The 14,384-nt window shown below is 44.6% G+C and overlaps 1 protein-coding gene across 1 annotated transcript in view; it reads right to left on the bottom strand.

The window, feature by feature from the left end:
• Nucleotides 1-805: 805 nt before the first annotated feature.
• The window catches only part of LOC142817587 (uncharacterized), a 33,489-nt gene continuing 19,910 nt past the window's right edge, over nt 806-14,384 (bottom strand). Inside the window, exons 5-7 of the mRNA XM_075894637.1 lie at nt 5,319-5,425; nt 3,165-3,359; nt 806-1,588 (exon numbers count right to left, since the gene is read on the bottom strand). Of these exons, the coding sequence (XP_075750752.1) occupies nt 1,361-1,588; nt 3,165-3,359; nt 5,319-5,425 (530 nt within the window). The 3' untranslated portion in view covers nt 806-1,360. The remainder of the gene's footprint in view (nt 1,589-3,164; nt 3,360-5,318; nt 5,426-14,384) is intronic.

The following is a 14,384-nucleotide window of genomic DNA, read 5'->3' as shown; positions in this document are numbered from 1 at the left end:
CACTACCTCCATGCTCTCGGTGAAACACGAATGCGCTTACGATCGAAAAAGTTCGCCGTGGTTGTACTGTGGAGTGCTCAACTGCTGACCCGAATATCAAGGGTTCTATCATAGCCGTGGCTGTTGCATTTCACCGTCATTATCATGGCCACCATCATCATCTTCATAATCATCATCATCTTGGCTACGCCCACTGCAGGGCAAATGCCTCTCCCTTGAGCCGCCAATCAATCCGGACTTGTGCTTTTCGCTGCTGCGTAATACCTGCGAACTATGCATTATCATTGGGCCACCTAATATTGTCTCCCCCCCCCGTGCTTCTGTGAGAATCCAGTCAGTTACCCTTAATTACCAGCGGTTAGCTTACCTACACCCAACGTGCGCGGCTCATGTTCAATCTTTCTTCTCGATTTCAACTATAATATCGTTTTGTTAACCCCTGTTTGATACCCGACTCTCTCTACTCTCTTCATGTCTCTCAAAGTTACACCTATCATTTGCCTTTCCATAGCTGGCTGCGTCGTCCTCATTTCGGTGGGGGTGAAATGACAAAAACCTTTATACTATGATATATCAGTGCACGTTAAAGGACACCAGATTCCGGTGCCCTCAACTACGGTGTCTCTCGTAATCATATCGAGTTTTTTTTTTATGTAACAGCTCAAACATTATTATCATGCTTTGGTAAACGCAAGCTTTATTTTCTGTTTCTAGATTACGTGATAGCTATTCGTCTCCGCTGGGTGAGTTTCTAGGGACTGATAACTACAAAGTTTGCACGGGGCTTCACTCTACATATCTTTACTACCTGATGGTGTGTGGCTCTACTGACAGAGCCTAAGCCAAGGTGTTGGATGTTTTAATTTACTCCTGTTGTTACGTGACTGGAATTCGAAAAGGTATCTCTTCATTGCATGTTCTAAATGAAAATTTGGGAATCGCATAACTCTTTTCTGCACTTTCGACTCTCTTAATTTCTTTTGAGTTTACCTCAAAGCAATTAAAGTAGTTTATTGCAATGATAAGTTCGCTTGGTTAAATCTCATTTAAGATAATTGTTTTAACTGATCTATTCGAAGATTCTTCGGGATGACTTTCTTACTTCAATTTTCTCCGTTCGTAAATAATTTTCGCCAAGCAATGTGCTTTGTTTAGGTATGCTAGAGAATACCCAAACATGCTTACTTCTTTATCTATATTGCGCCGGAATACAGTTAAAGAAAATTAAAAAATCAAAACCTTTACATATCACCCGAATTACCGTCAAATCACCGGGACTGCGCCTCTGTCAAACCGAATAGCAGTGCCTTTACGGATATACGGTTTCTAAAGAAGTGAACAGTGGCGCCGTTCTACCTTATCAGAACCAGTTGTTTGTCAGAAGAATGTTACAGCGGTACGGTGATGTGCGTACAAATGAATAAGTTAGGCGAGTAGATGAGAGAGAGAGCCATAGATACTTAGTGAAGTCTTCGTTCTCGCTGATGACTTCCCACGTGGATCTTCCATGGCAGATCGCATTCTGCTCACTGGGTGCGTATGGGTTGTGCTGGCGTGCTCCGTTAGTGGATTCACAAAAGTGGCTTACCTGCAATATTCATTGGCATTATATAGCCAAATTACGTCGTTCGTCGAACAATCGTACCAATCTTTTTTCGGTGTAGGGAAACCATTGCACTACACCCGGGAATGCACGGCTGAGAGTAATACGTTACGTTTTATTTGTCTCATTTTAAGACGAAAAACTTTAATAGACAGTCATAGTTTACCGGGCTTAGCGGGATAGCGGTATCGAAGTGCGCATGCGCAGTAACGTACGTGACCCGTACCGCTAACCGTACGCATGCTATTTTTCATAATTAACGTTACTGTGTTAGCGTGGTGTATGCATTGTACGTAACACACGTCGGCGTTGTTGGACACCCGCTCCGAAGTGATTTTCGCGTACTTGTTGATAGATTCACTTTGTTCGCAGTAAACCACAGCTAAAAATGGCTTCGCTTGCATCCAGTTGGCTTCGATGATTGAGTATTACGAATAAGTTAGCTTAGCTGTTGAGATCGCTTCCCGTTTCAAATGTATTTAGGCCTAACTAGAAAATAGATGTAAAAAAATTGCAACAAAATTTTTTTCGCGATCAGTGCGTGGTTAAAATTTATTTACAATTAATATTACTAAAATGAATTTGTACGATGGTTTCGCGCGGTGACATAGGCAAACATCCTCGTCGTTTTTTTTTTTTGTCACTGTTCTTCAACTCATTAACCCTTTGGTAGGTGGTGCCACCATCCCAGATGGTGCACGTAAACCACGTAAGCGCTATCCCGCTAAACTATAGGGCGCTCTCCGCAACGACTTTTTTCTGCATGGTAACGCTATTCTCTTAACTTCCGCTATCATGCTAATGGTGCACTATAACTGTCTAATATTTCATAGTCGAGTTCATCCTTCTATGACCTGCAACGGTGCTAGCTGCGGTATCTCCCACCCCCTCTCAGCAATCACGTGACGGCAATGCGGCGCATAGCAACAGCTGCACCGCTGTACCCCTTAGGATGCTTACTCTCAGCTATCAAGTCATTGCTTAGCAAGTGTTGAAAACAAAAGAAAAAATGAAGAGGGGAGTAGAGAAATACGGAGACAGCGTAGTGTAGTATGGTTAGGGGTTGTAGCTAATCTCCACGAAAGAAACTTCCAGAACTGAGATTTTGGCTGTCAGTTCATTTATTGATTCAAACATTTATTTATTCATTTTCTTTCATTAATTATTTATTGTAGTTTTGTTAGTTGGACATGAATCTCCAGAGTTCATTCATTCATTCATTCATTTAGTTAGCACTGTTTTTTGTCACATGCAGTTCATGCAATTAAAGATCTACAAAGGCAGCATTGCTTTTCACTGAGAAATGGCACAATTTTTTTCTATTACTGAATTTTTTTCTATCAGCCCAGAAATACTGTTCTTCATACGACAAAAAAATGACGTTTTCGTCCAAATTCTCCAGAAAAATAAAACTGCGCTTTCGTGTAAGCAATTGAAATAGATTTTCGCCGAGATTCATTGCAATTCCTGCCTTTGTGGCCCAGGGGCAATCATTTTTGTGGGAAGTGTCAAAGCTTGGATGATCCAATTAAGCTTGCTTCAAATAATGGAAGGTACTCACGTTGGCGACATACGGCATGAACATGATTGATGATTCCACAGTATCTGTCACGTCTGTTTTGATACGCATAACGCACTTTTCATGAAATGTACATGTAGTTTTGTTCAGTGGGCACGAATCTCCAGAGTCCAGTGTCAAGTCGAAGGTAAACTTTGAGGAGCACGCATTCAGTTTGAGTTCTCGGAGTCCTGTGACCTGAGTGAGCAGAAGGTAAGCGCAATTAGCAAAACATGAACATCAGCGAACTGCAAGGTGCATCAGCGAACTGCAAAATTGTCTTGATGTGCTAGTGTGTGTAAACGTTATTCAAGAAAATGGAAATTGAGGGAGAGTAAATGCTAAATACAGTGCTTCGGTTGTGAACTTCTGCTAGTTTTGGCGTCCATAACTGCTTCTGGCAGCTTCCGTGGTCAGACCGAATACGTCGCACCAAAAAAATAACTGCAGTTTATACAACACAATCACAACTAACTTCTTTTAAGCTACTGCAAAATTGTCTTGATGTGCTAGTGCGTGTAAACGCTATTCAAGAAAATTGAAATTGAGGGAGAGTAAATGCTAAATACAGTGCTTCAGTTGTGAACTTCTGCTAGTTTTGGCGTCCATAACTGCTTCTGGAGGTTGCCGTGGTCAGACCAAATACGTCGCACCAAAAAAAATAACTTTAGTTTATCCAACACGATCACAACTAACTTCTTTTAGGGTACCCCTGATAAGTCCATTTCTGTCCGAGTATGCACTTACGGTCACTGTTTTTTTTTGGTCACCGGTCATTGTTTGTTGTTCCGACTGTAACTGTGTAAGAGTGTAATAGTGGGTCATGTATTACTTGTATTTTGTGACGCTGATGCTGATTGCAAACAGGAGCGTGAGCACTATGTGAGGCCCTTGTGGTCATTTGCTCTGGCTCCTTGTTTTTGTAAAGGAAGTAAAACAAACTTCTACGACTGGTTTGCTCAGGTGTGCACTTTTTCCTAGCTTTTAGCAATGATTGATTGATTTGTGGGGTTTAACGTCCCAAAACCACCATATGATTATGAGACGCCGTAGTGGAGAGCTCCGGAAATTTCAACCACCTGGGGTTCTTTAACGTGCACCCAAATCTGAGCACACGGGCCTAAAACATTTCCGCCTCCATCGGAAATGCAGCCGCCGCTGCCGGAATTCGAACCCGCGACCTGCGGGTCAGCAGCCGAGTACCTTAGCCACTAGACCACCGCGGCGGGGCAATGACTCTATGGAAGTTTCGTCAGGGATAATTTCCGTCATCACAGATAATGTCTTGAAAAGATCGCTGATGACACGTAATGTGGTGCTGCACCTTAGCGTTAGCTGAAGAACAACTATAGGAAGGAGCTTCTCTGTAAACAACTTCAATAGAACTCTTTGAAAGTGCTCCAGTGGTCATCATAGCTTCGCTGGTATTGTGAGTTTCGTTGTCAGTTTTATATATTCGGGCTTCAAATGACGATTTTGCTCGAGTTTGCAGTCAATGCTAGGTGTTTCGACGTTATAGCTGTTACTATGTAATTTACAATCGAGCAGCGTAACAAAAAGAAAAAAATGTGGTGCATTCAGAACTCTATAAGCACTATGGTGCATTTCTAGTTCCCAGCATTGCGATGGCTGTACTGCAATCAAAAATAAAAATAATAACCATGATTCTATGAAAGTTTATACGTAGTAAAAAAGAAATGTTGATCAAGGCACAGTGCCAATGGGACCTACATAATTTGCGAAAAATACAGAAAGTGGATAGTATGTAACAAACAGCATTTCGAACTCTTCAACTTGCGAAAGAAAATGCTGCAGTTATGATTATTTGCTTCGGAGATCTTACAAGCAAATATCGTTCTGTCGTTCTTTATGAAACTGTCGTTCTTTATGAAAGGGAACACGCGATAGCCTGACCTGCTCTCTTCAACGGCTGCGTACTGTATCTTGTAGGGCCTGTCCTGCGACCTAACTGGTTGTTTTGTTCGCCAATAGATGACGCCAAAAGCCAACGTCTTTTTTTTTTGCTGTTGGTTGATGATGGTCTTGCAGGCAGCCACCACAGAGCGCAGGCCACGCGCTTACGTGTTCCCTTTCATAAGGGACGACAGTGTACCTAACTGACAGTGACACCTCAGATAAAAATCACTAGCGTATTACAGGATCCTCCTCGCAGTAGGTGAGTGGATACTTTTCGTCATCCCGCCAGCCATGTTCGTCAAAGACTCCGTACCGGTAATGGGCCCATTCGTGCACAAAGACGTACGCTGCAAGAGCAAAATAGCCATGTCAGTAAGCACGCACCATGACATTGAATTAATTTGTTCGTCAAATTCTACGACTACTTACATAAGCGGTTGCTAGTAGAATGTCGAGGATATAACACAGGAATTATTAGCTAGTGTAAGGGGGAAGAATACGCCATAGTGGGCCATCTCTTTAGCCATACGTTAAGCGTGAGCGGTTGGCCCTAGCGCCGTGATTCCTGTGTCGGTTGTCGCCGCTTACTTTCAGTGTGAATAGACCTGCTGTGAAAGTGCTACTTACGCCACTAAACCCCGTTTCTGAGTGGTGGAGGTGCGGGGTAACTCAACCTAGAACCCTGCAACAGGAAACTACCTGGCTCCCCAGAAATGGCTGACGAAGCATATCGAATGACCTTCACCTTTTATTTCTCTCTTTTCCAATCTTATCCTTCCTTATACCTCATTCCTGTGCCGACCTGTTGAGGTGTCCTCGTGAGAACAGACAGTTACGGGTGGCACTTTTCTCTCCTTTTCTTCTGTAAAAACGATGTATATATATATATATATATATATATATATATATATATATATATATATATATATATATATATATATATATATATATATATATATATATATATATATATATATATATATATATATATATATATATATCAAGCACGGTATGCGCCAGCCTCCGATGATCACCGTGCCCACTGCGCTACGCGTGCGCGATCCACCTTTTATCGACGATACCGATGAACGAAACGTTGAAGTTTGGCTGTCGACATTTGAAAGGGTAGGCGCAAGCAACAAATGGGACGACCCTTCGAAACTGCAATATGTGCCCTTCTACCTGAAAGAGGTAGCGAGTCTCTGGTTTACCAAGCACCACTCGGAATTCCCCGGGTGCTTTTAAGCTACGCATTGTTCGGTTGGACCGAAGGACGCAAGCTTTGAGGAGTCGCGTAAACAACGGGTCATGACATGGAGGCCAGCGGCCGCGGATGAAACTCTCGTGGCGTTGACCCTCGGCAGAAACCACAAAATACTAATACCGAAAATCAAACGATATGTGCGCGAAGAGGTGGCAGAGGTGGCAAAATTCTTTGCCACCTCTCCGTCACCGACGAGAACCGGAAAACTGACTGTCACGGCTCTGGAGGCACGAGCTTCGTCGTCGTCACAATGATCAAGTACTCGCCTGTCCCCCGCCAACGTTCTGGAAGTGTTTATCGGAGTTTTATGAACTCTCGCCCTTCTTGATACCGGAGCTGCCATGTGTGCCATGAGCCGAAAACTGTCATGACGCCACCATCTGAATTTTCGGTTAGTACAGCGAGAGCGCAACGAATTCGACCGTTGAGAGCGTGTACGGCTGGAGTCACCATTCAAACATTTTGTACCACATCGAGTTTCTAATGTTGGCCACCTGTTCGCATCACGTAATACTCGAATGAGACTTCTTGCCATGCCACCACGCCGTAATTGAATGCGCTCGCGCTCAGGTGGAACTTGTGTTCGCCGATGTCCCGTCTGCCAACACCGACCGACTTAGCGTTGGCAAGCTTCATGTGGCCACTGACACTGACCATCGTTCTCTTAGTCATTGTCCCTGTTGACCGCACTGACCTTTCTGGCACTACTGTTACGTTCACTCCGTCTGCCATTTCCAGTCATCGCCATGGCACGTCTCTGTCATATGCCATTCTGCCTCCCAATGATGATGCAACGGGAAGACTTGTTCGCAATCCCAGATTATGTCCTCTCACCTTACACCATCACGAGACACTTGGTCGCGTTCACCCAGTAGACGAACGCTCTATCGTTCCCATTGAATTCCATGACACTGGCCCAAAGCTTCAGTTCGATGCTGTACGTCCTTGTTTCCATCCGGATGACGTCTCTCTCGATGTAATCAACTGCTACATCGAATGCGAGCTCCCTCGGGATTAATGAGCACGACAAATAACGCTTCTTCGGGAGTTTATACATTAATTTGTCGTTCCACAGAAGCCACTGAGTCAAACCAACACCATCACTTACAGTATCTACACGGTAACGCATACTCCTTTGCGACAACGCCCCTACCGTGCACCAGCAACAGAACGCAATATATCATTGCGGAGCAAGTCAATAACATGCTTCGCCACGATGTTATCACGCCCCCTTCAAGTCCCTGGTCTTCGCCTGTAGTGCTCTTCAGAAAAAAAGATGGTTCGATTAGATTATGTCTGGATTACAGACGACTCAACGATATTACGCGTAAAAATTTGTACCCTCTACCCCGCATCTCCACCACTATAAAACGAGGTTTTATGGCGTAAGTAGCACTTGCAAAGAATGGTATTGATACTGAAAGCGGGCGGCAGCAACCGACTTAGAAATCACAGCGCTAGGGCCAACCGCTCGCGCTGAATAGTCCTGCTGTGCAAGCGCTATATATTCACGTCAATAAACCCCGTTTCACCTAGATATATATGCCAGAAGGTTTGTTCATCGTTTTTGCTTGAACTCGTCAGTTACAGTTTTACAGTTACCAGAATGAGATGGTCAAGTCGACATCTCTGTTTTCAAAAGTAACATGAAAATGATTCCTTCAATTGCTACAACTATGACATCGTGTTCAATTTAGTTATGTATGCCTGATTAGATGTTTTTTCCAAGTACAAGGTAAGAATGCCTTCTCTAGGTCCACCTTTAGTCGGCCAGAACCAAAGGTGGGCGTAGCATACAAGTGTGGCCGACCTGTAAATTTGTAAAAAAGAAACCGAGGCGTGAGTTAGGGTACGAACCGGAGTTGTTACTGACGTTCGAGTAAAATTCGCCAAACGATGAGCGATAAGTCACCAAAAGTCGCCATTTGTTGTCAAATTTCGTGAAAAATTTGCTACTTTACATATGTATGGCCAGGGTGGCTATAATAATTACAGCAGCATGCTTAACACCTCAATTATCTTGACGTTTTTCAATATCAGAAGCATCAGTCGGTTCACCATGAGGGCACATAAAAATGACATGCATGCTCCAGCAGCGTTTTTGATTGTTAGCGCCTCATAACAAAAGTTTTTGATGGTTTCGATTGTAGCGAATACAAGGCGACGCAGTCGGTATAACAACAAGAAGAGGGCGTGCGTAGCATTCGTGCAGATTTGAAAATTTTCGTTGCAGTCGAATCATGCGCCTGGTAATAGAACAACTTACTTAAAAAAACAACGGAAATAAATTCGAAAATGCATTAGCATCAGTGCAGCTTCTGAAGTTTCTGAGGGCTGCCTAAACAAGAAAATTTTTCGATTGGCCGAAAAGCGTGTTAATGAAAAACTCACAGCTTTGCCGCAAAGTCGAAGCATTGAATGCTATAGCAACAAATTGGAAAGTCACACAAAGAATGGCAAGCATATTGAGAGTATACTCAACAATATATGTACTACATTGTATGTTCAATTTTGTAGTTGTTGATGATTGTATACTTGCGCGATTACAAATTATTATTACTGTTATTTCATTAGCCCTACTGTGAAGCTGCTGTCACAGCTCAGTCAAGCTGTGTCTGAGAACATTTTGTGCGCTTCTGCTGTCTGTAAATGTTCAAGGGAGGGAATAAAGAATTTGACTTGAATAACCAAATCCAAGAATTCTTACATTTACGGCCGCTCTAGACGTGTGGAAAAGCTTTGTATTCTTGCACAGTACATTTGTCAGCAGAAAAATATGTTATATTGCCATTTTAACAATAACACGTTTAATATTAAAAAAATAATAAAACATCAAACTTCGTTCATACTTTCTGACCATGCAAATATTGTAGGTAGCGATAGAACGGCCCCTATGATAATTAGTAGGTTGGTTGTACTGTACAAGTAATGTCATCAAGATATCTCTCGACTAGACCTGTGCTTCGTTCCCAAAATCGCCAGTGGCGGTGCGCAGGTGTTTTTTCTCCAGTGACGGCGCATCAACGGCGAGAGGGAGATTGGGGTGGGTTCAAAATTTGTGTGTCCCGTGAATTTGAAAAAAAAAAACTGTTTCCTTGAAAGGGTGAAGCAGTGTATGCGATAGCAACAAGTCTTAATGTTATAACGATCTAAGGCGAGCAGCTTACTATTTTCATACGATCTCTTCATACGTGTCTGTGTTTCACGCTTGTATATTGTTCCAAGTTCTTCAGTGCATTTACTTCTCCCTTATTTACGTACTTCATCGGGTAAAAAACTAAAAGGATAAAAGTGCATTAAGCCCTTCAAGGCTGGAGGATGCCGCAGTGTGGGGACAAGCAATGCCCTTCTGACTTCTGGAGAAAAGTACGTTGGGAGCTATTCTCGATGTGTCCATCTAAAAAAGTCGTCCATAATTCATTTGAGCAGAGGACATTCATTTCCACTAAAAATAGAAAAGTGGTGAGCTGTAATGTTTGCTTTCAACCACGTCCAAGCACCAAACCCACCAGCACATTCTTAGGGTAAAAAGAAGCCGTGCAAAATTTATAGAAACGTGAACTTGTCAAGTTTTAACTTGCATATAAACGTGTCCCAAATGTTTAGGAACGATGCAGCGAGTGGGTGTCAACCTTCACAACTCCATTAGAGTCCAAATTAACCGTGCCTTCGATCAGAATTTATGCACAACCTCTGAGATGTACGCCCAAAAGCAGACGTCTGGGCACCTGCGTTCATTGCGCTGAAGAGAATTAGTGTCGATATTTGTTGAAACGTCCGGACATCGAAATGATGATGCTGAAAAAGAACCGTAAAAAGTGATTGTGGTGATCGCTGACATGCAGCTAACCAACTGCCGCCGAAACGGACAGTACTCCAGCAGGACATATCGAGTATAACTTCGCAGTCATAAAAAGAAAATTAGCACATCCCACGTATTGTGGGCATCGATGATTTTCGAAGCACGAATGATTAAGGTTGATATGTCACTTTATAATGACCACAACGTTACGAGGCGGACGTAAATTATGGCGTTCATGACTCCGATGCCATGATTATTATGTTTGGATGTGTCATTTACCTTCGTCGTATATTCCCGTTACATGATACCAAATTTAGCATCGCGCGAAGTGATATGCGTAGCTTGCGAAACAGCCGCGACCATGCTATGAGCGTAACATGTAGCCATGTTTTGCATCACACGCATATCATGACTATCATGTTTGGACGTGTCATTTACCTTCGTCGTCTACTCACGTCATGTGATACCAAACTTGGTATATGTGGAGCTGGCGAAACGGCCTCGAGCACGCTATGAGCGTAGCAAGTAGTCAAGTTTTACAAGACACGCATATCAAAATTATCATGTTCTGACTTGTCGTTTACGTTTATCGTGTATTAGAACGTATCACATGATACCAAATTTGGTATTTGTGGAGCGAGCGAAACGGCTGCGGGCACGCTATGAGCGTAGCATGTGGTCATGTTTTACATGACATGCATGGGACGATTATCATGTTTGCACCAGTCATATACCTTCGTCATCTATTGAGGTCACGTAACACCAAATTTGGTATATGCGAAGCTAGCGAAATGATCGCCAGCGCATCATAAGCGTGGTGTGTAGTCATGATTAGTAATAACATGAAAATCAAGACATGCGTGTCACGATTCTCAATTTACGGGTTGTCATTTATGTTCGCCATGCAGTCCTGTGATACTATACTGTTGTAGTTACCGGGCACACAAAGGTCATTGCAATCATTGCAGTCTTCGTTTGCGAAAAGCGCGTGCTTTTCAGACACAGCGAAGTAACAACTGAGACGCTTATTCGCGTGCATCTGTACCTGTCAGTAGGTTTCGTGCGTCATTTGCACGTAAGATACGCGGGGCACGTTTCAATTTGCTTTCCATTTGGTGCATGATCTTACAATTTGTTGCTATCACATTCATTTCTTAGCCTTTGCGGCAAAGCTGTCACTTTTTTCATTCCAATGCCTAGCGAGTTCACAAAAGCGAACAAAGCGCCATAGATCAAGATTTTGGTGGATGCCAGTACAGATTCCATACACCGCACAAGATAACAAAGCAGTACCAATACAGATTGCAAAAAAGGTACGATTCCGCTCTCAGGAAATGAAACATGCTGCTTTCCATGATCAGTATTGTTCAAAATACGCATAAAACACTGCATGACCAAAATTATAACTCCGATCCGCCTATTCGATGCACCCTCCCATTACATGTATCAGGAACACTGATATATTCTTAACAACAAGGCTACCGATGAAGCAACATGACAATATATTAATACTGTAGGCATTCATTAAGCACATCATCTATCTTTACACATATTCATCACCATGAGTGGTAGCCATCTTATTCTGCTGTGGGGACTTGGCTTAACTGAGTTCTGTGCCTTGGGCGCGGTCGCTTCATCGTGTCTTCTAGGCCTAATAAAGGTTGCCTTCACCGTTACATCACAAGTGGTGGAGGTGCGGGGTATCGATCCCCGTACCTCTCGCAGCCCGATCTGCCTCCTGGAGCTGCGCTCAGGTCGTCGTTTGTACCAGGTGTCCGGTAACATGCCTCAGGACGAGCCAAGCGGCGCTTCTGCGTTTACCTCCACGGCCCCGGCTACCACGGCCTATTCATCGTGGATTATCACCGCGCACCAGCGTGAGCCGCCCACGTTCGCCGGCCTTCGAGGTGAAGATGTTGACGATTGGTTGGACCAGTTCAATCGAGCGAGTTCCACTAACAACTGGGATGATCCTACCAAGCTTCGCCGTGTTTCTTTCTACCTCACAGGCGTAGCGAAAACATGGTTTTTCAATCATTAAACGGACATTACGGACTGGACACGCTTCAAGCATCAGCTTCGCCGAATTTTCGGCACCCCGGCGGTTCGTTCAGTTCTCGCGAGGAAGACACAGGATTCTCGCAAGCAACAATGCGGTGAGTCCTACACATCGTACATAGAGGATGTGTTTGCTCTCTGTCACCGTTTCAGCACGTCCATGTCAGAATCAGAGAGAGTTCGCCATCTATTGAAAGGGATAGGCACGGTCGCGTTCAATGCCTTGGTCATTCAAAACCCGACTACAGTCGCTGACGTTGTTGCCACGTGCCAACGCCTAGAGGAACTTGAATCCCAACGGTTACCGCCGGACAGCTCTGAAAACACTACCACGACTGATGCCTCACTGCGTGCCATGATCCGGGCGATTATACGGGAAGAGCTGCAATCTTTCGGCCTCTCAATGACACCGAGTCCACCTCCCCCCTCCAACACTGTTTTCTGGGATGTTATCAAAGAGGAGTTGGCGTCCATGACCGGGCCAGCGTTTGTAGAGTCTCCAGTACCTCGACTCCAACCGACGTACGCAGAAGTCCTCGCTGGCTCACCACCCGTGGTACAAACGATGCCCGCACACTCGACGCCTGTCCCGCTGGCTTCGTTAACTCCGAGTGTGACTAGCCAGCCCTTTCACCCACCGTGGCGGCCGCATCATCCGATCTGTTATTACTGCGGCTATCGGGGCCACATTGCACGCGTCTGTCGGAAGCGTCAGCAGGACGAGCATCGTGGATTCCACACCTACGGACGGGATGATGGGACAAGCTGGTACGCTTTCCAACGTCGTCCTTATGATCCGCCGCTACGCCGCTCACCGTTTCCAACTGCGACATCTGAGCCAACCAGTTCCTACTGCTCTACTAGACGCCGCTCACCCTCACCCCTCCGCCGTTCCACGTCTCCATTGCGACCTGTCTCGCAATTCACCAACCAACGCCCGTAAAACTAACCTCTGCAGCTTTTGGAGAAAAAGCTGCATCGAACGAAAAGACAGAAATTCCTCCAGTGCGTCCATATAATACGATAGCTGTTTTAATAGAAGGTGTGTACGTGGACGCTTTAAAAATAGACACTGGTGCTTCTTTGTCTGTGATTGATCGTTCTTTGTGCTCACGTCTACGAAAAGTCACCACCCCTTATGATGGACCTACACTGCACGCTGCTCAAGGGGACGCCATTAGACCTGCCGCTATGTGCACCTCTCGTGTTTTCATAGCCGGTATTCTTCATTTTGTACAATTTGCTGTGCTGAATTCATGTGCCCACCAGATTATATTAGGCTGGGATTTTCTGTCTACGGCGAACGCTTTCATCTGCTGTCGAGAAAATGTTGTTCATATGATGGAAACTGACTATGCCCTGTATGCGGATGACAAGCCCGTTCGCTTGCTCACTGCTGCAGAGACCGAGCTACCACCTGGTCATCAGCGGATAGTTGCCATCACTTCTAATGTGATCGACTCTGGTGACGTGTTTGTCCAACCATCTGCACGCTGTCTCGCAAAAGGTATAGCCCTTGCTTCAGGTCTAGCGCGATCGCACAATGGCTCCGAACTTCTCTACGCTACAAACCAGACTTCTGAGAAAATTCTCATTCCTAAAGGCACCACAATGGCTTGCTTTTCTGAATCTCAACCTGTCTCTGTTGTCCCGCTTATGCCAGCGTGTTCTGATCTTCCTTCTATTGGACGTTCACCAAGCGTTTCTGTTCTTGCTGCGACTATTAGTCCAGAACTGACCTCTTCACAGACAGATGAGTTGCTTGCCTTGCTACAAAAGCATAGCAGATTGTTTGATGCCCATTGCTCATCTCTGGGGCAGACGTCCATTATTAGGCATCGTATCCAGACCGATGGCACTTCCATCGTACGCCGTCGACCATATCGCGTCTCTTCATCAGAGCGTGAAATCATTGAACAAAATGTAGCCGATATGCTGCAACGGAACATTATACGTCCCTCCGCGAGTCCTCGGTCATCCCCTGTTGTTTTAGTAAGGAAAAAAATGGCTCCGTGCGATTTTGCGTGGACTACAGAGCACTTGATAAGATTACCCACAAGGATGTTTACCCCATGCCGCGCATAGACGATGCTTTGGATTCACTGCAAGGTGCTGAGTACTTCTCAAGCCTAGACCTGCGTTCAGGTTACTGGCAAATACCCATGCACGAAGATGACAAAGA

Source organism: Rhipicephalus microplus, chromosome 5, assembly GCF_043290135.1.
Source record: "Rhipicephalus microplus isolate Deutch F79 chromosome 5, USDA_Rmic, whole genome shotgun sequence".
In the NCBI taxonomy this organism is placed as follows: Eukaryota; Metazoa; Arthropoda; class Arachnida; order Ixodida; family Ixodidae; genus Rhipicephalus; species Rhipicephalus microplus.
The sequence above is the reverse complement of the archived record's forward strand: the minus strand, read 5'-3'. Positions and strand labels throughout refer to the sequence as shown.